This window comes from Cephus cinctus, unplaced genomic scaffold (genome assembly GCF_000341935.2).
Source record: "Cephus cinctus unplaced genomic scaffold, Ccin1 Ccin1_scaffold0680, whole genome shotgun sequence".
Lineage (NCBI taxonomy): Eukaryota > Metazoa > Arthropoda > Insecta > Hymenoptera > Cephidae > Cephus > Cephus cinctus.
This window is the reverse complement of record NW_014333305.1, coordinates 38,719-65,485: the sequence shown is the minus strand read 5'-3', so window position 1 is coordinate 65,485 and position 26,767 is coordinate 38,719. Positions and strand designations below refer to the sequence as shown.

At 43.4% G+C, this 26,767-nt stretch overlaps 1 protein-coding gene and 2 long non-coding RNA genes across 19 annotated transcripts in view; 1 reads left to right on the top strand and 2 right to left on the bottom strand.

Moving 5' to 3' along the window:
* Positions 1 to 26,767, bottom strand: part of LOC107269608 — a 35,152-nt gene that overhangs the window by 3,944 nt on the left and 4,441 nt on the right. For 4 of the 16 annotated variants that reach the window (XM_025086915.1, XM_025086912.1, XM_025086914.1 and 1 more), the window contains 9 exons: positions 20,330 to 20,485; positions 18,329 to 18,821; positions 15,310 to 17,937; positions 12,789 to 13,254; positions 6,106 to 6,349; positions 5,538 to 5,758; positions 5,058 to 5,250; positions 3,511 to 3,792; positions 139 to 381 (listed from right to left, as the gene is read on the bottom strand). In XM_025086915.1, the coding sequence (XP_024942683.1) occupies positions 139 to 381; positions 3,511 to 3,792; positions 5,058 to 5,250; positions 5,538 to 5,758; positions 6,106 to 6,349; positions 12,789 to 13,254; positions 15,310 to 17,937; positions 18,329 to 18,821; positions 20,330 to 20,485 (4,926 nt within the window). Of the gene's footprint in view, positions 1 to 125; positions 382 to 906; positions 3,195 to 3,510; positions 3,793 to 5,057; positions 5,251 to 5,537; positions 5,759 to 6,105; positions 6,350 to 12,788; positions 13,255 to 15,309; positions 17,938 to 18,328; positions 18,822 to 20,329; positions 20,486 to 22,668; positions 22,706 to 23,151; positions 23,204 to 23,287; positions 23,906 to 25,373; positions 25,648 to 26,767 lie in introns of those variants that run through there. The other 12 variants (XM_025086916.1, XM_025086917.1, XM_015743664.2 and 9 more) reach the window with 11 other exon arrangements.
* Positions 3,866 to 4,968, bottom strand: LOC107269628. The gene is made up of 2 exons (XR_001538090.2): positions 4,716 to 4,968; positions 3,866 to 4,656 (listed from the first exon to the last, which is right to left on the bottom strand). It is a non-coding gene; the product is annotated as an uncharacterized LOC107269628 (long non-coding RNA).
* Positions 14,175 to 20,217, top strand: LOC107269627. Of its 2 annotated transcripts, none has more exons than XR_003060234.1 (3): positions 14,175 to 14,525; positions 14,606 to 14,787; positions 20,094 to 20,217. It is a non-coding gene; the product is annotated as an uncharacterized LOC107269627 (long non-coding RNA). The 2 variants fall into 2 exon arrangements; XR_001538089.2 differs by lacking the exon at positions 20,094 to 20,217 and adding an exon at positions 14,891 to 15,204.

The following is a 26,767-nucleotide window of genomic DNA, read 5'->3' as shown; positions in this document are numbered from 1 at the left end:
GGTGGAGATGGAGGTGGTACTGGGTGATGGTGCGATGGTGGTGACTCGAGTGAGTCGTCTGGGAACTGATCTCTTACGGACTCGAGGCAGACGAACGAGTTAGGATCGTCAGAACGGAAACTTACATAGTCCTCCTACCTTGGAGGTCTTGGCGTAGGTCGCTACAGCTCTTCCCGGCATTGGCACTCGCGTTGACGTTGGATCGATGACGAATAGAGGATCCGGATCCGGGTCCGGGTCCAGGGCTGGGAGTTCGCGAGGCGGAAGGCAATCCGAGGAGGGAGTCTAGGACATCCTCCAGGGTGGTCGAACCAGGGCTAGGTTTATTCCGCAGAAGAGCTGCCGCCGCCATTGCCTCCTCCGTATCGCTATGGCCCGACCCTAACAATTGCCAGAGGCAAAGTTTGCTGTCATGCCAGAAGTCAAGAGAGCTCTGGTACCCCTTCCCGGATCTTTTCATTTTTTTTTTAAATTCTTTTTTTTACACTCTCCTACTTTACTCTTCATCGTATTCCTTTCTTTTTCCTTTTTTTTTTAATTCCTCCTATCGAAACGCGCAAACTCGTCCCATTGCATTTTTTTTTTTTTTTTTTTTTTTAATATTTTTCACCTTTACTACAGACTTCCTTCCTTTGTTCGACCCACCAACTGCCAAAATCCGTCGAGTGTCAAGTTTTTATTGGGCACTGTACAAGCATGTGAAATAAATGACTATAAGGTTAGAAGAAAAAAAAAGTAAAAATAAAGAAAAAAACACTGCGGTTGCGGACTTACCGATATTTGTAGCTGGCCAAATAAAAAAAAAATGAGCGAGAGAGAGAGAGAGAGAGAGATAATAAAAATAGAGATACAAAAGACAGTCTATACATAGAAACGTGCGGATGAACGTAATAACGACAAACGAAAAAGTACAAACAATAATTTATTACTTTTTTTGTTCTTGTTCTTGTCGATGTCGTTGCTGTTCTTGTTGCTTTTTTTTTTAAAGGTACATCTACAGAAAATGATAAATGATATCCGATAATAAGTACGGAATACTTAAAAAGCGCGCGCTTTTCGCGAACCTGGTGTCACGTGTCTACGTTCGTGTTCTGTCGCCGTTATCAAAAATTTGTTGTATATTGTTCGTAATTACATTGTTTTTTTTCTTCATTCCATACAATTTCAACACGCCTTATATGTATCAACAACAATACCCCGACTCGGCACCAGGTCAGCGAAGATCGCGAATCGAAATAAAAATATCATTCAACGTTATCTTGCAACACAATAGTAATGGACATTACGTTATATATTATATATTCGTATATAATACGTAAACATAAGATGGGAGAATTTTACAGTAAATATACATAAACGCTAAAACTACAAAACGGCTAAATAAGTTTTACAGCTTAGAAGAGGGTATACTCGTGTACGCAAAGTTGAGTCACTACAGCTCGTGAATACGAAGCAGTAAGAAAGAAAAAAAATAAGTATATATATATATATACTTTTATGTATATAAGGAAACAAAGGAAGAATCGCCATACAAGGAGAGTAACAAGATAAGGAAATTTAAGATTTGGAGCAGGCATTAAGAACGTCGTTAAGTGAATGTGACAAGAGATTCAATACAGGGTAGACGTCGTGTAATAAACTGTGTAAAAATCGGATTGGTCGCTTGAAAAAAAAGAAAAAAAAAAAAAAATAATGAAAAAGACCAAGCGTCACAATGAATTAAAGATAAGGATCGCAACAGCGACTGATTAGAAAAAGATGCGATTCATGGAATGACAATGTCGATGACGATGGTATTTAAGAAAGAAATAAAAATAAAGGACAATAAGAAATTGCTATCAGTCGTCAAAAGTAACTAGTCAAGGAGATCCGATAAAGAACAAGGTGCGAATTTGTCTAATAATATTGTCTAATAATAAATACAACAAACGTCAAAGTGACGTTTGGACGAGACAGAAAGTGACGGACGTGCAAAAAGAGAAAGAAAAAAATTACAAGAGTTCAGAGATACGCGTGTACGTTTCTAAATGTGAAAATTTCATTTTATTCCAGTCCGTCCCTTTGGTGCGAGTGACGTCGTCGAGAGAAAAAACAAAGTCGATTGCAAAAAAATATACTTTTAATAATTGGCAACAGTGCGTGGTGGGCGTCGCAACTAATCGTATCCCGTAACGCGATTAACGACGTGAATAGTATAAAGATTAAAAAAGAACAATCGGACGGCCTAGTACGTTGCGTGACGAAGTGTAATCTTTAAATGGAACAAATAAGAAAAGAGCACGACTGTGGGAGGGTCGTTGACATCATCAGAGTGTCATTGTGGTTTAGTAACGTCGATGGGAAACAGGCACCTACTATGTCCGAACGGACGGTACCTCCTTGAGGTTAAAGTAGAGAAAATTGAAGCGACGAGGACGAGAAGAATCAGAGGAGGATAGGAGAGTTTTGAAAGACATTATTATATATAAAGGTGGCCTCTAGCTGGACGTTAAAAAAGAAAACACAATTATCGCGAGCAGTCTCGTCGAATGGATGTACGTCGTTAATCAAATGTGTAATTTACAAGATAGAAATGATTCTCGTGGTAAAAGGCTAGTGCGCGACGCGAGCGCCATCGCGCGTGAGCTTCGTGAAGCTGAGATTCGGAAGCGCGCAATTCAAATATTTACAAGTTACCATTGTAATCCTAAACGCTAGTTGAAGTCACTGTTGTTGACTTCGAGCACCTATTTACAGCCGATTTGCCGATTGATTTGCGATATCTAATATCGAAGGGAAAATTCCTTTCTGTCTTCTTATCGGTAAACGGGAAAAAGAGGTTGATAAGTTCTCTGATGATAATCGATGAGAGTACAGAAGAGTTCAGGATATCAAGACAGACAAAGAGAAAGAGGACTGTATCGTGACGGAGTGTAGGTACGGAAAAGTGTCAAGTGCCAAAATCTTTACCTTTGGCTTTGACGCCGAAAGTTGGACGGTTGTCCGCTTTTAACATGGTACGAGGGAAAATTTATGCGCGATATCTGATGGTAGCGCCTAGCGAAAATAAATCCCAGGAGAAGATCTACGTCGAAGCTGAACGTGTCCCCCGGGTCTGTCGTCCCGTCAAGTGTCTGCCAAGTCGCACGTCATCCGTGCAGTAACGCTTTCGTTTGACGTACAATTATCTTTTCTTCGTACCCTTCGACTTTTCTCTTTTTTAGAAAAAAAAAAGAATAATAATAATAATAAAAAACCTAAGAAACCGGATTACGGTTGTCAGAGTGTCTTCGTCGTGATGGCAGGTCGTGAATATGATCGTGAATGGAGGTAGAGGAATATATACTCATACACTTTCAATGGCCTCTTCAAAAGATTCAAGAGACTAGTCCTGATGGGGATATATATATATATATATATTTATATATAAATATATATAAATGCAGCACTTCGATATCTCTCCAGGATCGCGAGGACGTCCTCTCTGATAGCGACAGTCTCTAGTCGTCACCTAGGCGAGCAACAACTCACCGCGATGATGTCGTTGCTGAAGGTGTTGGCTATGATGATAATTCCTAGAGGACGTTGGGGATGGGCAGAGACTACTCCCTTCTTGGATACCGTCCCTCGTTGGCGTAAGGTCCAGGTAGAGGCCGGAAGTCGCCGAATCCACGCAGCTACACGATTCCGTAACAGTGGCATTACATACGGCACAGCATTCCGTTTCCGTAGCTAGACTCATGGGGGTTTCCGGCGAATCCACGGGTCTCGAGCCGACGAAGGAGCTTTCCATCCAGCAGAGTTTGACACTCCCTTTTAGTCATTGGAACAATTATTAGTTTTATACGTGTTAAGTGAATCCATAACTGTCAATTAATTTTTTTTCTTTTTTTTTCCATTCCAACCCACCTAGCCACCGAGTACTAATTTTTGAGGTTACGTAACACGGCAGTACGTAATACGAGTCGTAGGGGGGAATGACGTCACGCGACGTCGTACTAGCTATTATTTATGTTTCCTGCTAAGTACGACGCTCTTTGGTATTCCCGGTATCGCAAGGGATTCCGCGGGGAGGAGGCCGGCAAGTTTTACTTCCGTTAGCCAGACCAAGTCGAAATAGAAACGCCACGGCATACACTCAAAGGTCCAAAGATATGCGGGGACTCTGCCGAAGACAAAGAAAAGCCGAACACGAGGTCACTTCGTACGCGACTCTAACGCGAGGCTGGATCTTTCCCAGTTTGTTATGCTCCGAGAATAGTATGTGCGGCCAAGGTTGAGAGGCACGGAATTCTGTGCGCGCTGATACTTTTTTTACAACCGGGATAATGACATGGGTCTCTCGAGAGAGACATCCGGAGCTGATCTGGTACGAGACCGAGAGATAGATCAATGGGACACGGCTACGTTCTAATACTGACAATATATAAATCCATTGCACGAACTAACACTCAGATTGTATCGGAATAATAAATATATAACTGATAGGGTACGTTACATAAAATTGAATCGAACACACAAGACTAGCAGATCCTTATGTTTCTCGTGTCCCGAGTGTCACAGCATTAGGCAATTCCAATGAGACGCGTTACAATCCCGTGCCCTTGTGCAGGGCTGGTAGACGAGTTAGTGAGCAAAGTAGAGTGAGTTTTAAAAGGTGTGGCTGAGCGTGTGAGTCTGAAAGGAGGAGTAAGGTAACAAGGGTGCTCGAAAGCGTCCGCGTGTTTGTGTACTACCTTAAACAGCCCCTGGCAATGGTCGAGACGTGGAGGGTTTGCTTGTAAAAAGTAGCGTTAGTCACAGAGTCGCGACCGACGAGTAAAAGAGGCACAAGGAGCCGACGATATGCAATACATACAGATAGAAGAGTAAGATTATAAGGAAAAAAAAAATGAGAGAAAGGTAATTCAAAAAAAAAATTAAGAAGCGTATAAAAGAAAACAGAAAAAAACGAGTGAGTCGGTAGGATAAAAATTAAAGTGGATAACTCAAAATTACCTGGTTTGCGGAGTATAATAGTGGTGGTGGTGGTTGTGGTTGTTGTGGTAGGATGTTTTGCAGGGTTGTTTAGTGCTCACCTCTGGGGCTGGTTGATCTTGCGCCGCCCCTGTCGTCCCAGTCTTCGGGTCGAGGTCGAGGAGAAAGCCTCCCACCTCCACCGACCTCTTGGCCACTTTGTACGTAGTGCACAATGGCCGAGGTCACTTCCTTTATCGAGTTCCTCACCTCCAGCTGCTGATTCGTTGTGTGCTGTTGGTGCTGCTGCTGCTGCTGTAATTGAAAATAGAACATTGTTTTTTATCAACGCACTGAATGGATCCAGGGCGAGACGGCTAGGAGAGACCGAAGTCGGTGCAATCCATCTTGATAAAACTTCGTCAGCGTCTACGCTAATTATAGTTTCGAGGTATTTACGAAGCCGTGTGCGGAAATTAAAAATAAATAGGAAGGCACGTGGACGACCAAGGGACGTGACATTTAAATCACGTGTTTGGGCCAATGCACGTTAAGCCACCTCGTACAAGGTCTCATAAAGCGGAGCAGCAAGCTCAGCGTACCTTGTTCGCTGATTGCAGCTGGGGAAGTATACCCTGAGCAAGACGTTCTGCAGGAGTCCTTGGATTGGCCAAGCGTTCCTGAGAGCGCCATCCAAGGTACGGCTGTCGATGATTGAAGGACGATCTGGCGGAACTGGCCGGCGAACTTCCCGCGCTGTTCAGCAGACTGGTGCTCCATCTTGAGAATACAGGAGGCGTGGGACTTGGACTGAGTAGAGCACCTGGAATTTAATATAAAACAATCAATTGGTTTCCTATCGGAATCATAAAGACGTGTACGTAGTTACTCCTGAGTTTAGGACGTTAGCTCGATTAAACTTGGCTCCAATCAACCCCCTGGAGGCACGAGAACGACGTGGAGGAGTTAATCGAGTTAACCTTCTACGTTAAATTTATTACTCCCATATCCCATTCGCCATTAGATCAGGACGCAGTATCCGATCCGTTAGCTCTTGGTATGTAAACGAAATTTAATCATATAACCGTAACGCAATTTACATCACTGGCTCCTGACCCAAGTAACTGACTTTGCTACGAGTTCCCATGACTGCTATCCCTAAATGCCTACCGGTAGTGGGTTGTCTATTGGAAGACGACGAGAGGGACGAGAGGGATGTGGTCTTCGATCCAAGAGCACGCCATCCACCGTGCTGCGAGGCGTCCGAGTGTCGCTTAAGACGAAATCCGTCCCTGGCAGCTGGTGAATTCTTGTACCAATCCGGAACGTTGAGTCGCTGTAGGGACCTTTGTACTCGTAGCTCGTGTTCGCTTGGCACTCGTTCTCCGACCTTTTGCAACTCGTTCTCCGGTGGCTGGAAAATATAAGAATATATCATTAAAACGACAGTCAAGTGCAACGCTTATACTTCGTAATCCCACCGAGCCAATGGATGGGAGTTGATAGGTTAAGACGGGTGCCGAATTTAGCGAGCTGTTTACACGGCGCATAGCGAGAAGGCATCTAGTGTTTTCGAGCACGAGGTTGTTTTTTCGTGCCAGCTGAAAAAACATTCCTAGTAACTCCAGGGTGGTTTACATTACCGCGAAGCTTCAACCAAAACTTTTCGTATTCCGATCAGGAACGTGGAGATACGCTTTATTACTGACAGCCAAAACAAGAGAATTCAATAATGTCTACGGCGACGATTAATACAGGTTATTGCCGGACCTCCATGAGGATAACAAGGGAACAATTCTTCGATTCCGTCCTGGTTAACGTCATCCGGATCTGTCGCTGTTTACTTGTTACGGTATCATTTTAAAAAAAAAAACCATCACGAAATTACTAAGCGCACTGTAAATTAAATGACTCCGGTCGATCGTCAGCTGTCAAAGTGGTGCGAGATACAGACTCGTTTCTATAGAAACGACTTATTTAGACCTACTGAAAGAGCCTTAGCATATCGTCAATATTTGCGATACCAAGGATAATGCTCGACCGGTCCCTTCGTGTCTTTATATTTCGAAACAGTAAATACCATTTATCCAAGGTATTGTTAACCCAGCCAACCTATAATCGCTACCCCACAGCTTAGAAAGTAACCAGAAATGGACTATGCCGTTAGTTCGCCTATCTATAATGGAAGAACGCCTTGTTTGTGAATGGTTAGAAATGATTGTACAGCTTGGCAAATAGCACGTAAGCGTTTCTTGGAGATAAATTACTTTATCGATATTCCCCATTTACATTCGATAGAAACGGCGTCAGTTAATTTTACGTTTGAAAATTCTAACGATCGAAAACAAACATGGCGTCGATAATAAAGACAGAAGGAATCTTATCGTAAAAATATACATACAGACACATATCCATATCAGCATTAATTCTAGTAATTTACATAATTTCACACAGTATTATCGAAAGCTCGTGCATAATACGTCGGCCTTGTATATTTTCAACGATAAATATCACGAAGTCCGGTAAGTAATGTAAAAAGTAGCATCTGTCACGTGCATAACCATAAAAGCTATGCTCGACGCTAAGCACCCATTCACAAGGAGCATTCAAGTTATACAAAAGTCTCGCGTACGTATAGAAACAGTCGGTATTAAAATTACTAAACGATGTACAAGTCGTTACAAAAGTACGCTAGCGTCAGTTCCGTTGCTCCTCATTGGCTACGTACACGCGAAGCGGATGTGACTGTGACTTCAAGGCGACTTTCCATATGGCGTCGATTTGCGAACGCGAAACGTCATGTTGATAGAGAGAGGAATGGGTAATACGAAAGAGAGACAGAGAGAGAGAGAGAGAGAGAGAGAGAGAGGTAGGAAAAGAAGGAGAGTCCTAACGGAACGTCGGACAAAAACAAAGGGACTCTGGGTAATACGAAAGAGAGACAGGACTTCAAGGCGACTTTCCATATGGCGTCGATTTGCGAACGCGAAACGTCATGTTGATAGAGAGAGGAATGGGTAATACGAAAGAGAGACAGAGAGAGAGAGAGAGAGAGAGAGAGAGAGGTAGGAAAAGAAGGAGAGTCCTAACGGAACGTCGGACAAAAACAAAGGGACTCAGGAACGCGTGGTTGGCCTACGCATTGAGTCTCTACTCGTTAAAGAACCAAAGGAGTGTTAGAGACTATACGTGGATACCCAAGAGTCGACAACGTGAGGGTCGGTACACACGTGACTACGAGTATAGGAATATAGCTTCAGTGATAGAGACAAAAAATAACCGTGGGTGTGTATATGCGTTATGCGTTAGATGAGGTTATACATACTTTATAGGTTATAGCCAAGAGAAGATATAACATACGACTGGCGGAGGGTTCGTTGCATAACGATGCGTTCTCTCGTGCATGATGTCACGAGCATTCGGCGCAGCTAATTTTAATTACGCCATGGAACACAAACTGTTTCTCTCTCTCTCTCTCTATCACGAGCGCACCAAAGAGAAAGAGACACGAGACTGAGGCAATTGACGTAAATTGAGAAGCAGCGTCAAGACGATGCACATCCGCCATCATTGCCGAGGGCAAGGAACGACTTTAGTGTCGCTTAGAAACACGACAAAGAATCGATTGATTTATCCTAGTCTCGAAAAGTCGATTAATTAATATCGTAACTGGCAGCTCAATACCCGTGCTCGTGTCCTGGATCGTGCACTCGCGACAGTCGGTAACTCCCACTCGACTCCGATAATTATCTTCGACTTTGTTTCATTATCTCGCGAACTTCCTACGACTGCATCTCGAGACTTCTACGACTCGAGTGGGTCAGATCTTTAACGTATTTGATTAATCGATATAGCGTTACAGCGATACGTATCGTATCCTTGTATCGATGATCACCTCTGATTATATTTTCCGACTTAGATATATCTCTGACTTTTAAAACCTTCGCCAGAGGCTACCGATACTCGGCTACGTTCACGCTGTAAATCTACGTGCGATCGTTAAATCCATTTTAACGGTTATGCATTTTCTTTAGCGACTTTCTAAGTGCGTATGACCCGTCTATACATTTTATATTACATATTGGATGACTATAGGAGCCCGCGCCTACACGTCGCAGATTCTCTCGCTTGGCCTTCGGGCGCTGCTCTCTCTATTTTCTGTCTTTCCTATCTCTCGCACCTATAATGCTCTTTTTCTCTCTCTCGGTCTTTAGCTCGCCTATCCAATCGTACAGTCGGGGAGCAGCAAATACGTTCCCGCTCGACCTATGCAGTTGAGTATCCGCTTTGACGGTTTCAACCCACTTTACCCACTTTTCGTATAGTCACCAGTCATGTTACAGATTCGAGTACAATAGTATATACATATATATAATATAAACGCCAAGCACAATATACCCGGTTGGTTTACGGGTAACAATAAACTACGTTTAGTTACAGTGCGTGCTCATTATTTTTTTTTCCTAGTGACATTGCAGTAAGAGAGGATGACTTTATACAGGCATTGTGGCTGAGGTTTAAAAAACGATATACGATACCTCTGACATATAAATTCATTGAATAATAAAACATTATCCCCTTTTTATCGTAGCTCTAGTGAAGGTACAACCTAACGAGCGACCAATCGCTTTTTCCTGGCTCGATCGATGACTCGGACATGGCTACCAACGGATCCCAGAATAAAGGTTAACTCGTGTATGTATCAGATATTCCCCTCTAGCACTTTGCCTCCTTCGCTACAGTGTACTGCCACTGCTATGTGCGCTTACAAGTATGTATCTATCTGGTATATGAATATATATCTATAGATAGGTAGTACGTATAGTCCTTGCATCGATTTTAAGGCACGTGCACATAGCGCGACATAATTTCGGTCTTGACAAACAGGCTCCTCTACCTGATTGAGACCAGATTAGAAAATTCAGACCGGAAGTGAAGTACGATCGGCCGACCAGTCAGTGAGTGTACTGAGAACGCAATTCCGTTCGACGTTGATTCAAGAATATGGTGTTGAAAAATTTTCGAAAAAATTCTTTATCCTTAAATTACATTGCCAATAAAGTTTACCGTATGAATTTAAAATTACTCCATATCTTCGTATCTCCTTTATGTAATTTCAGAGCCAAGCACAACGATGATTAAATATTTTGCCTTTTACGTAATCCGCAGAAATTACGTCACGCCTGCACAGAATGCAGTTACGAATGACGTTGCTATTCAAAAGAGAAATTTAAATTGTTACTTAACGAGAGATTAATCGCTTCTCAGTCGGTTTTGTCTGTCGACTTTATTTGTTGCCCACTTTTTTTTTTTTTTATTATACCACCCGTCTATCGGTTCATTGAAAGGCCAGCTGGAATAAATATTCTCAGTACACGCAACAGACTCAATGGTTATTCTTTTGCATTTTAAAGGACGTCGGATCCTTCGGCAGGCGTTAATATTAGCGATTCAGCCAGAGCGTCTTAAAGAAGAGAGCATCTTCCTCGTGGCTCGTCTCACGTGGATCACCAAGTGGAATGCGAAGTAGGATAGAGTATATATATATATACATATATATAGTGTGACGTAGTCGTAGCGTAAAGCTATCCCAGAGGCCAACCAAGCCGAGTCGACTCGAGTGGAGGTATAACGTCGATCAATACGGCATGTTGAGAGAGGAGAGCATTGTTAAAACGGTAGATACCAGGAGATGGGACACGTCGAAAAGATTTTAGATTCTCTCTTATCGCTAGGCGAGAAGTCTCGAAGAAAGCTTGCAGTCCTGATAAAGAAAATAAGGTAGTCAAATTATTAGTAAAGGATACCGAGGTGGTAAAATACGAATGAGTAATTCAAAATACCTGTGGACTTTCAATTTTTGAGAAAATTTTACGATTACTTCTTCGTGGAGGGAGCAAATTTTGATTTCCATTGTTTTTCGAGAAGAAAAAGAAATAAAAAAAATTTCTTATAAAATCTCATCCTCAAAGTCCAAATTTATGTACGATGGAAATAATGCCTGTACCCGGTTAACGAGTCTCCTTTACGATTCCTCTTTTTTTCTTCGGTCTTTTTGTTCCTTTCACCCAGCCACCCCAAAATTTTCACTATTTTACACGGAAACGGGTTACGTATTTCACTCTGAAGAGAAATTGGGCCGGTGCCAAAATCGAGAACGTTTCGTTCTCGAGAAATGCAGCAGACAGGAAGAATGAAAGAGGGGAGGAAAAAAAGTGCATGCCTACCGGACCTACCCCTAGTCGAGACCCACAAACCTAGAGAAGCAAAAGACAGAAGAAAAAAAAAAAAAGAAAATACAGAACTAATCGTTTCTTATGATCATTTTTTCAAATTGCATCCATCGTCCATCTTGTCTCTCAAAACTTTTAAATTTATTCAATCACCTCAGTCACTGCTAATTTTTATGAATTTTTGTCCTTATCAAGAAAACCCTAAGGTACGTTTCTGCTAACAAGAATCAACCCCTAGGTCTAAAGTCCCACCGAGCTATCCCTGCAGAAAGAGCCTGGCTACTTTCGCCAAATAATTATTTCAAGACACAGACAAGATGAAGCTCCATTATATCTTCAGGAGTCTCTCTTGGACTGAATGGGCGAGTCTCTATGAAACCTCTTTCGACCGAAGTGTCCCGCTGAGTGCACCAGCTACGTCTGTTCTTCGTTATTATCGTTATTATGATTAAAGAGACGAAGGTCGATACCCAAAGATACAACAAGAAATATTCGCAACATCAAAGAACCGTGACAAGCTTAATGCGAGGGAACGTCGCGAGACTGAAAGATGGTTTGCTTCGCAATTTACTGGGGAAAACGGAGTAAAGGAGCAAAGCAAAAGGAAGAAAAAAAAATAGTGAAACCAAGCGACAATAAAAGTACAGACTACGTCGTAACTTTGGAGCAAAATAATATCGCACTGTGTTTACTTCTGGATGATTTTGAGGGGTAAAAAGTAAATTGGCAGATCAAACCATAGGAAATGATTTTCAGTGAAGTCGAAGAGGGTCGCGAGCAGTTTCGCACTTTAGGCCAATAAAAAGTGGGGTTTAACCGTAACCGAGGATCATCCAAGTCGCCATCTCGAGATACATGAAAGAAAAAGAAGCTAACACCACTTCCGGAAGTATTGGCCGACCTCTGTTTTATTGATTGGCCTTTGGGTCCAGTGGAAAAGAAGATTCGAAGAAATGATCTTGCCGATCCCATCGATGAGATTGTCGATTACTGACATGGAATGTATTGATCGACCAGTTTCAATGATAGGCTAAGTACATATGAAACGACACGTCGTGCACGAGGTGCCTTGTTAAAGTTTCAGGGTAACGTCAAAGTTTTCAGGTAACGTTACCTAACCGGGGTTTGTATCTCTTTGTGAATATTTAAACGTTACAGCCACTTCTGCTGTTAAACTAGGACCTAGTATCATTTATCAGCGGCAGCCCTCTGACCACTAGCTAGGCTATATGTGCTTCTTTTGTAACGGAGTCAATTTCCGTCCAATTTCCTATGACACTTTCAGTGCCCACTTCCATCTAGTAGTTTCTAGCTAAAGCGTCCTCTCTTCTATATATCCAGCGTTATTGGGTACGAAAGTCCAAATTTCTAGCTCGCAATCGTTATTGTACATAGGATTGGCACATAAGGATGAAACTGCCCTTAGTGGTTGGTTTATGATCTCGAATGTTTCTTCTGTTGGTCTGGATAGGAAAAAGAATGTTTTTTAAATTATAAGATAATCCAACAAGACATTCCACCAGGGTGACTTCTACTGGGGTGTAAAAGAAATACGTTTGGCAAACCTTGACGTCTATGTTGTTAATGAAATAATTAAGTTACGACGTTGCGTGGACTCACCTTAACGAAGTGTAGATTCTCTTTGTCAAGGAGGAACTCCATGGATTTGTGGGGGCGTTGGTTGATGGTGGCGACGGAGGCGTCGACGGGCGTCCTGCTACCTCCGGGCGACTGCGGTGCACGTAGTGCGTTCTCCTCGTTGGCCTCTCGGCCAGGTCGACTGTGATTCAGGTTGAGGAGACTTCGTGTCTTCTTGCCAGGTGGCCCTGTACCAGGTGAGGGCGTCGAGACGCCCTCGGAGCCGTCGGCGGCGTCGAGGTCGGTCTCGAGCAGGCCGACGGGGCGCTCCGAGCCAGCCTGCATCGTGCGGGCTTTCGCCATCTCGATGGCCGCCGGGTTCCCAAGGTCCGTGGCGGCGCGTCGGCGCGTCGCGACGCCTGACGTCGACCTCGCCCCCAGCGCCAGTGCGCGAGGCGGTTGAGGTGGTAAAGGTGGCTTGCTGGACACTGGCGGCCTCCCGTTTGTGCTGATGGAATCAAAATGACAAAAAAATAAATTAATTTTTTGTTCTAACATCAAAAATTTTTAAATTTTTTATTTTTCATGGCAACAAAATTTATACAACGAATTTTCAAAAATATTGTCTACAGCGACTTAATATCTTTTTTTTACAGTTATCGTACGTCGTGCAAACAACTTTTTGTGGAGACAAGAAATTATCGTTTCAAAAATTCATTTAGTACGTTCTAACTACTTTCATAAGGCAGCTACCCCCGCTCAAATTATTTATATAGCCCGCGACAACGGAAGCTGGATCGGATTTCGAAACTCGCCACGGCTACTACGGGAGCGCGCGCACTTTGAGTAAACAGCCATCAATTCATTGGAATTCCAAGCGCGAAGTTTTCATGCGATATTTATTTATTTCTTCCGACAGTTACGTTATTAATTGTTATTTCGTCGATAGCCTTGAAAGCGAAATCACGATAACAACACGCTTCCGTTTAGAGCACGAGTGAGAATAGAGCGTTCGTGAATAAAAGCTACAAAGATAACAGAAGACGTCGATTGATATACGTCAATCGTAAAAAAAAGATAATAAAAGCCTCTTATATTTGGTAGATTAAAAAGATCCATTATTCCTCCACGAACTAACGCGCAGCTAATGGTCATTTAAAATTAACAAGGAAACAGGCAATTCTTCCCTACTAAATGCATAAGCACGTACATATACATATATATATATATATATATATATATTATTAATTCACACGTAACTTTACATGTGGGTATGCATACACAGAAATATATTTTCTCGGCCAACCACACAGTACGCATGCAAAATTGCAGAGGAAACCGAGTCTCTTCCTACACGCTAATAAACAGTTAGTCCGCATACGTTTAGCATGCATAAGTGATTCAACGTTTAAATATACCATTCCCTCGCGATATAATGTCATAAAGCGCGACGCATCCAATGTCCGCGACGTTTTCAGCAATAAGAAAGACGAGCTGGAAAAAGGTTAACCACAGAGGCAAGAAGGGATCTATCGGGACATAGAAGGGCGCGGTGCGCATGCGCGAACGAGAAACGACGCCATTGAATTTGTGCTGGCACTTTAAAAAGCGAAAGGTATCCGAGACGTTCGAATATCCGTGGCGGATAAAAAGCTATTTCAGCAGTGGAGTTCGTAAAAGTAGTGCAAACACAAGAGAGTCAGATCTTAAATTACATTTTGCAACCGACAGGCGTATGATTCATCGTCTATGTGCGTTAAGAGGTGCCGAGGAAAAATAGTCCGTTTCTTTTTTCAAGTGGCAAATTGACCGAGAGATAAATTCCATCCTGATCCTAATACTCCGTCTTGTTATTGTAGAATAAAAAGACATCGCGTAATGTAAAAGGGTGGAGTAATGCGTCACGAGGACTAACCTAACCTAACTTTCCCACGGTCGTAGTCACGGCGGAGAGTGAAGGGTTCGAGAAGATTATTTAGATGACGTGGAAGGAGAAAGAGGGTGGGTGGTAGCCATGATGATGATAATGAGGATCCGAACGGTATGTATGCACTACGTGTGGGAGTTCAATATTGGTAAAACTGTTCATTGGCTCAGTCGGCCATTACGAAACAGTCCGTATCACTGACCTCGTTGTTCCCCAGAAAAAGAAATGCATTCCGCGTCACGAAACGCAAGTCGAACCACGATCGAAATCGTGCGGCCTGATGGAACTTGGTAAACAGAGTGGATCTTATGTTATTATACGTCTGTTTAGTCTTTACTTTTATTTATCTTCTTGTTTTCCTTTTTTTTTTGCGCTCGCTCCCTTTCTTCCTCTTGGCTAGAATCCAAAAGTTTGGATTAGCCAATAGGCAACGGGGACCGTCTCAAACTGTCAGACACGTAGCAAGATAGATTAAACGGACAGAGAGAGAGATCATTGCGTGAAAATATGATGAATATACGCAATAATCTGGATTAGTACAAATTAAAAAGCAAAAGAGATAAATTAATATATTAATAACAGTGGGACTCTAGGTTCACTTCAAAATTTCAATCTACATAAATAAACGATCCTCACCTAACGTTCGATCCACTTCTGTCCAAGAGAGGCACCGATCTCTGCTCCAGCTTCTTTTCCAAAGCAACGTCCTCATCTCTCAATTTGTTTTGCTCCTCCGGGGAATGAAGGGGAATGATAATATAATCCGGTTCCTTGTTCCTCGATCTCGAAAGACCCTCAGGAGTCCCACTGTTGCTGGTCACCTTGGCACGATTCACTTGGACTTCACTTTTCTTCTGCACCTCCGATCGCGGCACCTTAGACCTACCACTGAATCGCAATTTCGAAAAACGTTGAAGAAGACCACCAAGTCCTTTTTTTCTCTCGGGAGTAGCCGATCCACTCTTGGTACTGACACTGTCCGCCGACGACGCTGTCGAGGTAAATTTCGATGACGGCGCCATGACGACCTCCCGCTTCGACGACGCTGACATCTCTTCGCGTACTGCGGCGAACCCGTTGTTGTCGTCTTCGTTATCCATGCGATTCGTATCAACTACGGCTCGATTCCCACTCCTCGGACCCGGCTTGGACTCCAGTGGGGAGCCACGAACACTGCCGACATTATGTCGCTCCGTTACCACCACCTCCACCTCATGCTCTTTCTCTTCTTCCTCCACCAGTCCTGACTCCTCCTGCCGCGACGTGGTTCCCCTGGCTTCCCGAGGTACTGGACCCTCTACCTCTTCCATCTTACCGTTTCTCACTTTCCTCGGGCTATCCGAAGACTCCCTTAGCACCTGGTGGAAGCTCGGCGTCTGGAACTCCTTTACGGAATTTCTAGCGTTGCGAGACGTCAGGATGGACTTTGAGTCTTCGAGCCAATCCAGTAGCGCCAGTTGTTGCTGACTCTCTTCCGTATTCCAATAACCTTTGTCACCGCTTATTTCCTGATCAGATGCCTGTGCCGATGATCGATCAATGGACGACGACGACCTGGAGACGGGATTGCGATTACGGGGACTCTTCTCCGGATAAAACTCACCGATGAAGGTCTTCTTATGATCTATGATGATGTCGTTCTCGTCTGCGGGTCTATTGTACTTGGCGCTGTCGAGTATACCATCTTCTGGATGAGAAATTTCTATGGGTTTGTTCTCCAAATAGGGGGAGTCTACTTCGTCGTCTACAGGATGACTAGCACTTTCGCCATATATTGAAAATAAATCCGAGTTTTTTTTTATCTGACTAAACAGACCATCCTGTTCCATGTCCCGTCGAGGACTCGGGGACTGCTGCTTGGTCCCGGAGAACTTCCTCGGGCTGGAATATGTGGATCCTACGTGATTCTCACTCTTATGGTTCTCCTGAGCGTGGGAAGCCTTGTTACCGGATGTTGAGATATTTTCCGTTGACTTTGAGTAAGTTCGAACGTCATTGGCCACTTCCCTTGTATTTCCCGTGGCGAGATTCGACGTTGAGTTACTGGAGAATCCTCGACTCAATTCCTCCACTAGGTCCGTTACCTTGAGACACCTCGACGATGCTGCCTCGTCCAGTTCATCGCACGCATCCATACGTTGAAACGGTCTTGCGTTTTGTATGGCTTTGATGTAGTCGATCTGCTGTGCCAGTTCGTAGCTGGCATTGTTCAGGACTTTTCTTCTAGGAGCAGGCTTCGGCGAAGACTCTGCTTCGACTTCCTTGCACGAAGGCATCCTGGCGAAGTTCCTCTCATCAATTTCAAACTGCTGAGCCAACTCGTAGCTCGCGTTGTTCTTCATTTTACGAGTTCTCTGTTGCTGCGGCTTCTGTAAGGCTTCCACGGTGGCCTCCTCCACTTCACGCTTGAATTGCTTTATAGCTTCGTCGACGACGGCGTCGATGTCTCCGTCGATGGCCATGGCGATCTCAAGGGCAGCGCTCTCGGTCCTGTCCTGGGTCTTAACCGTAGAGGTCACCTGGTGCTTCCTAGGAACTGGCGACGACTCTCTCTCTTCCTGGGGATTATCGGGTCTAACCATCGTCAGCTCCTGCTTGTCCTGCGTCCTCACGGAGGAGCCTACGGCACTGTTACCAGGGGCACTTCCGTCTTCCTGGGCCTTGATCTGATCCGTTGCGTCATCCTGGATCGTAGAACCGACGTCCGCCATTTCGTGATCGTTCAGACTCTCCTCCATGGGCGGATGTGCATTCTGGGTGTAAGTGCCGCAAAGGTGAAGGTCCACGGGTACGCTGGAGACCCTGGTGTAGTTCTCGAACTGGGACGATCCTCTTGTACTTGGAACGCTTTCGGTGCTGGAGAAGTCGCGCTGCGCAAAACCGTACGCGAAGACGCTGCTGGGCAGACTGGGTACGCTCTGAGATTTATCCGTGAATCTAAAATTAAAACGTGGTTTGCTCCACCCTTGTTGGCCGGCAGTGCGTGCCATGTTGCTCGCTATATTTAACCTGCTCTGTAGTAACGCCGCCGAACTAGAGGTCTGGCCTGATTTTAAATCGAACACGGCGTCTCTCTTGGTTTCAATGCCGATCTCTCGTAGATCGATCGTGTTGCGACAGTCGAGGGACGTAGCGTAATTCGACGAGACGTCGCCGAAAATTAGTCTGTCCTCGAAGCGTACGAATTCAGCTAGTTCCTCGTCCTCCTCGTCGTACTCGCGATCATCCCGGTAATCCTCGGGCTCGTCCTGGTGCCAAAAGTCTCTGTCGTCGAGAAAAATAGAGACAATGATACCCTAATTAATTTTACAATTCATTCTCAAAAAAGTCCAAAAAAAATCGAATTCTCAAAATTTATTTTTTACACTACACCCTGACCGTGTCTCTTCGAGCTTCAAACGTTACTCGAGCATCTCTTCTTCTTCAGGGTCAAGATTGTCGGGGCCAAAAAATAGCGGTCACGCGGCAATGGTATACGTTGCTCTTAGACAGACGCTGCCAAGTGATACAGGCAATGCTGGGTTTAAGGTCGAACCCAGAGATAATCCAAAAGACAGTACTCTTATCTTCATAGTGATTTATCATACCTAAGTTAGTCACTTATCGCTACAGATAACAAGCAACCACAGTGCCCAACGGTACCGGTACAACTTACCTCCTGTGATCGTCGTTCCTCCTGGACAAATCCGTATTCCTGTCCGAGTACAGAGACGCGAAGCCATTAGAAAATTTTTCTCTGACATCCTCTTCCTTCTGACAAGTACCCAGGCTCTCGAAGCTCCTGTACGGTCTGATCTTGCCGAATCCGTCGTTCAATTTTTCACCAGGAAGTCCATTTGGCACGATTCTGTCATAGTCCTGCTCCAGGCTGTCCGGCGAGGTATTTTCGAAATGGGAATTCGAGCGATTCGAATACTCCAGCGAGTCGAAACTGTAACTGGATGGCGACAAGGTCGCGCAGGTTCTCTCGAGCGACTCAAATTGCAGAAGTGAACTTGATCCGGTGGAGCTGGACGACCTCGATGATCTTGGGGACGCCGTGAGGTCATCCTGACAGGCGACTGCGCCGATCCGCTCGGGATTCTTACGTCGTCTCTTCTTCGGTACTACCGAGTTACATTCGCTTCCGCTGCCATCCGGTTTCTCCTCTTCGTGTACATAAACGGAAGCAAGAATCGAAAGCATTAGACCAACAGAAGACGATATCAATTTCAACAGGCAGTCCAAATGAATTCAATGAATCTAAAGCAGAATTGACTTGAACCGAGGTGAGCAATGGGGCGTCGGCTGAGTCCAATGTAATTCCATAAGCACTACTTCCGGTTTAATGAACCGTCTTCCGGGAGGGGAGTCACTCGAAGTACTTGCCAGTCGGCAACTGACGATTGGCTCGCCAAGGAAGAAGACCCACTTCCGTGAGTGGAATCATGAACTGTGCCAATGAGAAGCTCAGCTACGTTTTCACCGAGTTTCTATAAGCTACATTAATTTGTTGTATAAAAAATAACACAATTTTTTCATAGACGCACACCCGTCGGACAAGCTACAGAGCTAACGAGAGCGTTAGGCTCGAAAATAAGATTTTTCGAATAACCAAATAATCCACTGGCAAGATACAGGAGCGATCGTGACCGTCCGATCTAACGTTATTATTTTTAACGTCAATCCTTCGAACAGCAAGACTTACTTGATTCGACTTAGCCAAGTCAAATTCACCGTAACGCGACGTGACTTTTCGCGCGAGACGATAAAAATCGGAGTCTCCGTGTCGTGTTTGTCGCTCGAGCGTAACGACAAATGTGCATGTGCATATACAGAATTTTCAAGTGGCTGCGTCTACACGCGGCACATGCACGAGTGGAGATCCAACGAGTTCCCGGTAATTCTAGGTAGCATTAAAGCTAATCTAATTTTAGAGTGCCAAACAAAGTAATCATACGATATCCGAAGTACATACATACACATCCAGCTTAACCTAACCTACTGCTACGTGCATAAATTTTAACGATGCTTTGCTCTTCAAAGAAAAAATTCATTGTAGACGTAAATCACTGCTAGACATTGAACGATCCACTCGAGGTGATAGATTATAGAATTTCAATACGCGACTTATACCCAGTTGCGTAATTTTAACACGAGAGGCGTTGCCCGTCACCGTTATTCGCAAGGGGCCTCGGGCATCGCGAGTGACTGTAGAGCGCAGATAATATACCGAGTGATCGTTAAAATTTCGACTCGTGCGACCCTACGTTATTAAATATTCAACCAGTTCAAAGAATTGATATTATCGATTGAAGATCTAAGCGACGCCCAACGTACGGCAACCAGTTATACACAGACGTTAGGATTCTTCCGCATACAGGAGATGCTACAATTGTTTATCTTCTTGTATCGGAAGGTGATTCTGGGTATTCTTCCAGACGTATCTTCGGTTTACCTAACGGTACCAAACTGGTACCAAGAGGGTTGGGCGCTTTCCACGAAGAGGACCATGCGATAATCGACGTGAAGAAAAGATATCTGGACTGGAGAAAGTGGACCACGTGAGACAATGGATCTTGGAACGAGTTCTGATCCCAGGAAGAAATTTACATGACCTAGAAACATTGTCACCTCTCACAGGGTCAAAGGGTGAAATTATATTTATAAATCTAACCTGTGGCAGCTCTTCTTATATGAATGACACTCTCGGTTTCTGAATCTGATCCCAGCCAATAGGTAGTACCACTACGGTCGGAGTCGCTCTGAAGATCATCAGAGGTCTCCTCGAGGATGGTCTCCAGGAAGTCGACCTGCTGGACCAGTACAGTATCTGCGCATAGAATATACACAATTATAATATCGTATAGAATAATAGATCGTAGCAATATAAAGAAGCCTTGTTTAAAAAAGACTGTATCTTCGCATCGATTTACTCTTATTCTATCGCGCGGGCTGTTATAACAAAAAGCACGAGTATTCGTCTCCCACTGGATGACGTAACTCCTCGACGCAGAGAAACTTAATCGACGACTAACCCGTTGACGAAAAAAAAAAAAAAAAAAAAAAAAAAAAAAAAAAAAAAAAAAAAAAAAAAAAAAAAAAAAAAAAAAAAAAAAGAAACAATAAATTCCTCTACGTACAATAATTCGACACACTCTACTGTTATTTAGCGAATGAAAGTGAGCCGCGGTGTAATGCAATGTAAACGACCGAAAGTCTCGTCTGCGAGGAACGAATTATATTAACGAGCAGCGTCTGCACGTTTGGCGTCGTGACTCATCCTATGATGCGTTATCAGCCTCTAGACTCTCGTGCGCCTTGGAAACGTAAGGCTCTGACGATTCCTTGTAACAAAAGATGAGCCCTCGGACGGTGGGCGATTGTAAACAGTAACGAGTACTTAAGACAGGATTCATTATAGCTATAGGAACGGACAAATAATCATACAACCATCCAGCATCCCACTACTATACGACACCATTGAGGAATCGTATCCCCGCGTTATTGTAAAGTCGCAATAAAAAACATGAATGAAGAAAAAACGAATCTTGATGGAATGTCAAAGGAATCTTTGTAGGTACGAGCCAAGAACCCGGATCAGGTAGGCGCTTCTTTTTAAGTTGAGAAATCATTGATTTACAGAGAAGAGCTAGGGGTACCTTGTCGTGGTAATAATCTCTGAGAAGAAACAGCCTCGTGACGGGAATACATTGTTGGTCACGTGTACAGGTAATGGCTTAGGTTAGATTAAGGCAGGTCAAGCGTTAGACAGAGAGAAAAAAAGGAATGAAAATAGACTTAAGAACTTTCAGTATTTACTACTTGCACTTTGACCATGCATCGTGGACTTTAAATTATTATAAATCATTGTACTTCGTTTGAATTGTCAGATATTCATTCTTATCTTTTCTCTCTTTGAATTTAACTTGAACGCTCTCGCTAGTCACTCGCAGCCTTCGCTATCTCTTCGAATGTTACTGTGGTGGTAACAGTTGGACGCTATTACTGACTATACTGACATCATAGCTTACTAGCTTAGTGTTGGTATATGTATTATGTAGGTATAGTTATAACGGCGTAAAATCATGGCATTCGGAGGGTTTGATGCCCGGTCACTCTCCCATGGAAAAGTCACACTTCACTCTGTGGTTCAAGGCTATCCAGATACTACTGCGACTCGATATAAAGTGTAAACTCCATATTGGATGTATCGCGAGCGTAAATGAGTAATACAGGATAAGCAAGGAAGTTTAGCATAAAAGAAAAGTAGAGAGAAGGAAAATAGAATGCAAATTAAAGTATGAATTCTAGGTACAAAGGTGTCTGAGCGTACGGTAAGCGTTTCTGTGTAATAACCTTGAGCGATAAAATTATCTAATAACATTTAATAATGCACTTCCTCTCTGTCTCCATTCAATAAAGAAATGTCCAATTCCTTGGAGCACGCTTAATCGAGCCTCCTAATCAAATAACGTTTATGCTATCCATCAAGATAATCTTGAGCAAATAGACGTGACTATCGAAACTTTGATTCCTCCCACGCTAATGGTCGTATGACTCGTTCAAGAACGAATTTCGAACGAGCAGACCGGGGTTATTAATAGCAGAGAAACCAGGTACGTAAGTATCGCTTGGCTTTGGCAGCACCGACGTATATCGTCCTTATTGACAGTCCGATACGATAATAAGAGCATCGACTGTGGCCGCCAACTTTTGTACTTGCAACAGGCGTCACGTGCAACAGGTGGTTCTTGGTTCGGCTGGATTCGGTAAACGTCGGTTCTTTTCACGAGGTAACATCGTACGGCCGGAATTTAAAAGGCAGGAAGCAGATAACGCGTACCAGGATACTGTCTAGGGAATGAGACAATTGTTTTTTATACAAGTCAAAGAAATAATAAAAATCCTTCCTTCCTTCCTTTCCTTATGGCTGGCTCCTCCAATGAGATGTGCCAGAAATACTAAGAATCATACCGATTATGAAGGAAAGAAAATTGTACAGGAGCTTCTTACTGGTCCGAGAGGCTTTTTTCATAAGCTTGCTGTACGACGTAGAAAGTAGCCTAGTTTTTGCATTAACATACGATTTGTATGCAAAGGCCGCTCGCTGTTTTCTAAACGATGGAAATTCGCTGTAATGATACGAGCTCCCGCGGTTATCTAGAGCGTAAGAAGAAGAAGGGAATGTCTGTCTTGGTTATGTTGTCCCGAGTTGCCGAGGATGAGTGACTTCTTTCTTGAATATTACTGCAGCAAAGGAGGTGCGTGAACGTAGCGGTATATGAATGCCATTTTTGGTATTTCCATCTCACCAACTTCATTCTCATACGTCTCAATCCAGATAAAAGGGTTAGCGTGAGAAGATGCGAGCGTCGGTCGCAAGGAAATAAAAAGCACATCCTGCAAGTTGGAATTAATGTTACAAGAGCATGCACAAAGTGCGTAAGCAAGTGGGTAATGGTTGGTTGTAAATAAAAATTTAAAAATTTTGGTTACCATGCTTTTTACGGTTCCTCGCTATTAAGGCCCCCATCGTTGGAGACAGTCTAGCGTGACACTGACGCTGTAGGCAAAACTAGCGGAAAGGCAGGTAGGGAAATGCGTAGCGTAACGTAACATAGGGACAACGAACCATTAGCCCGTAGATCCTCGTGCGTAGGTTGAAACTGGGAATGATGCTGAAGTTCGAATCCATAAGCAGGTAACCAGGGGTTCGGTCCGTGCACTAGGTCCATGTCAGGGCCGGCTCTATCCTCTTCATCTTCCTGGTTGGATTTGGTCGGCGTCGACACGGACGTCGAGTTCGACTGGTTCATCTCGGGCTGTTGAATATTTGTAGAATATTTCTTTGAGTTTCTTGCATTTTCATTTCTTATTCTCCTTTTTTTTTCCTCTTGTTTTTCAAGTCGCTCGCTAACCATGAACTGTCAATTCTTTCTTTCCGTCTCACTGTAGGACACGAGGGGCTTCTTTCGTATGGAAGTAAATTTTTTTTTTCAATTCTATTTCTACACTATACCAGACCTGGTTGAATGTAATTTGAATAATTTTTTACTATGGAGCTCTATTTGGTATCACTGATTGAACATCAGGCGGATCCAAGACGCTGGGCGTCGATAGCGATTCCGGTTGCTGGTTTTGATTGCTGGAAGCCCCTCAAAAAAAAGGATAGAAAGGTTCCGCCGACCTTGTATACTAATATGGAAATTGTTGTCTATGCGGGCTTCAAGTGGCGTAGAAAGGATTTATTCTAAAGGACACCAGAGAATTAGTTTTAATTTCTCGAGTCGATTCGTAATGGCCACCCTTTATTAGACTGTACAAACTATACATACGTATGCGCACGTTATATGAGAAGATTACTTGAAGATTTTTCCAACGTTTCAATTTTTCCCCAAAAAATATACAGAAGTTAATGGTACTTTGGTGACGATTAAGAAAAACAGATAAATTCATAGTAATAAGATAGATCCATGACGGGTTGCCGATAAAAATCGCCATTTATCAAGTACATATTTTAGTTAAATATCAAGTACATAGTTACATATTTCGTGACCGACTGTTTATTGGTACCTCTTTGCGAAAATTCGTGCAAATAACGATTTTGCAAGATCCGCGAGCTTAATTCGCGCCGGCGAGTTTAACGGGCCGCGAGAATTTCTTACGTCAGCTATAGTTTATTGATACAGCAAGTTAGCAAGATTAAGATTAAAAAATGGCCATTAAATGGGAGACTCGATTGATTTGATGAATATCAAATAATAAATTATTTCAGCAAGATTTGCCATGCAAATTTCATTATCACTAGTAAAATAATAAAAAAGAGACCAACGTGCACGACCCACTGATAATTGTGAATCCGTATCAATAGAAGTAACGTTATCAGCTAAATCGTCTTTTATCAGCGTCCCATTGTTTTTTTCCCAGTCAGCTCTTACGCAATATCAGACCAAGCTTACGCCTGGAATCCGCAATCGTTCTCACGCTTCCACGCTGCACGTAATATGTATGCAGAGCTTCCGTTCATTTATTGTTATATCGTAATATAAATACCGGAGCCACCAGCGTCAACTTCTCTTGTAATTCAAAAGAATTGTTCAATAGTAACAAGTCTAAATGGCCACTACGAACCGACGTAATCCACTGCATAGTCAATAATAAATTTCAGTTAATAAAAGGAAGGATAGGATAACAGAAAGAATATTAAAAGAAGTCATAGTACCGGCTGACATTCCTCTGGAGCGTATCGATGAAATACTCGCGCAAGAGAAGCACTTCCGTTAAGTAACTCTTTAGTGAATCACTAAAGTGGAATACTTATACGGTACACCTGCCAGAAGCCTATATACATCGTACAGGAAAACGTAGAGTAACACGAAGTACAATGGCAATTCGTAGAATGGAATTTTACCATATTTTCCAGAATAATTATTTGTCGCTGTGCATCGTTTGACAGCTGTCAAAAGCAAGTAGCAACGTGTAGCTACGGCGCATGCGCAGATTGACAGTGGCATGCATATACTACCAGAGTGTATCTCTGTTGCAGCCTGTTGAAGAAGATTAACAGAGCAACTTCTAAAGAGCAAAGAAGAAGGATGTATGATAACAAGAGAAGGAAATAGAGACAAAGATAAAAGTAAATGGGGATAGGAGGAGGAAACCCTCATAGACAATTCCGTGTGTCGGTTAAAAGAAGGCGACGGCGCGGCGGCGAATACCTGTCAGCGCACATTCCACGATCCCACAGCGGTTGCTGGTTCGTTTCTGTTCTCTTCGACTGGAAGCCGAGTCGAGTGTAGACGCAAACGTTTAACAAGGAAGAACAACAAGACACAAACCGTCACTGATAGCCGCGAGTTTCGCGATTATCACTCGACACCATGGCAATGCACGCGATGGACGACGACGTCGTCGCCTGCGAACGGCCAGCCCGCCTGTCAAATATCACGAACAATGAACGTAAACGCGAGAGTAATGCGGCTTTACCGCGAGGTAAATACTAGAACGAAACTCTCCGCTTTCGCCTGCTCTACGTGCTGGCCAATCCCCACCCGCGGCTTGATACCACGTGATCCGTAGACGGCCAATCAGAGCGCAGAACCTTCCGTAGGCTCGGGCCGCATGCACGGAGTTGTATAAAGTGGAAACCCGCGCGGACTCCTCGTTTTCTTCTGCTTTAATGCTGAAGCCAGAGAGAATTGCGTGGCTCCCGTGTCGAGAAGTAAGAGCGGAGATTCTTTCAAGCCTACGATATTATCTCTGTCATGATTTTATGTATGAATCAGATATGGCTACTATGATGTTTACTATAATGAGCTACAGTGATACTGGATGAGACTCGAAATTAAGATAGATACCGGAGGCCCGGTTCCTCGAAGGAATAATCTGGGAGGATTACTTGTGTTTTAAGTATATCGTCCATACTGCTTCTCATACCGTACTGTACTGTGTCGTTGCTGCTGTTATTACTCTATAGTCATGTTCTATAGTTGCCTTTTTTAACCTCAAGGACGCCTGCAGTTTATTCTCTCTCTCTTTCTCGATTCAGATTAATCCTTCCGTATTGAATTAGGACTATGTATCTTTCTTCTACGTTTCTTTACCGTCTACGTGTTACAGAGGACTTTAATGCTTTCTGCTTCTTTTCTTTCTTTTTTTTATTATAACAGAGTTCATTGACCTACAGCCATTCGCGAACACTCCGTACGATCACCGTTCGAGTACCGGGGTCAGGTTGTTCCCTGTTGCGTTTTTTTTTCGGTACCATCGTCGCATTCTCGGACAGATATCGCGTTACTTAATACTCGTTACAACGAGGAATTATCGTTTTCGTAAATTTGGAATACTGATGGCTCGTGTAAAAATGCTTACAATTGATGGCCTTGAATTGCGTATACTCACTGTGCGACAGCTATGACGAAACTATCGAGAACGTCTGTACAGTAGGAATAATAACTGTGGAAAATAGCGATAACGGAACGTGGCTTTTTTTTTTTTTTAATGGAGACGAAATAAATAGGCGTCTCTTTTATGTAAGCAAATAGTCCTACCATATCTATCATGTTTTGCTAACTATAATAGTGCGCTATACCTGCTATTTCTATCTACGTGC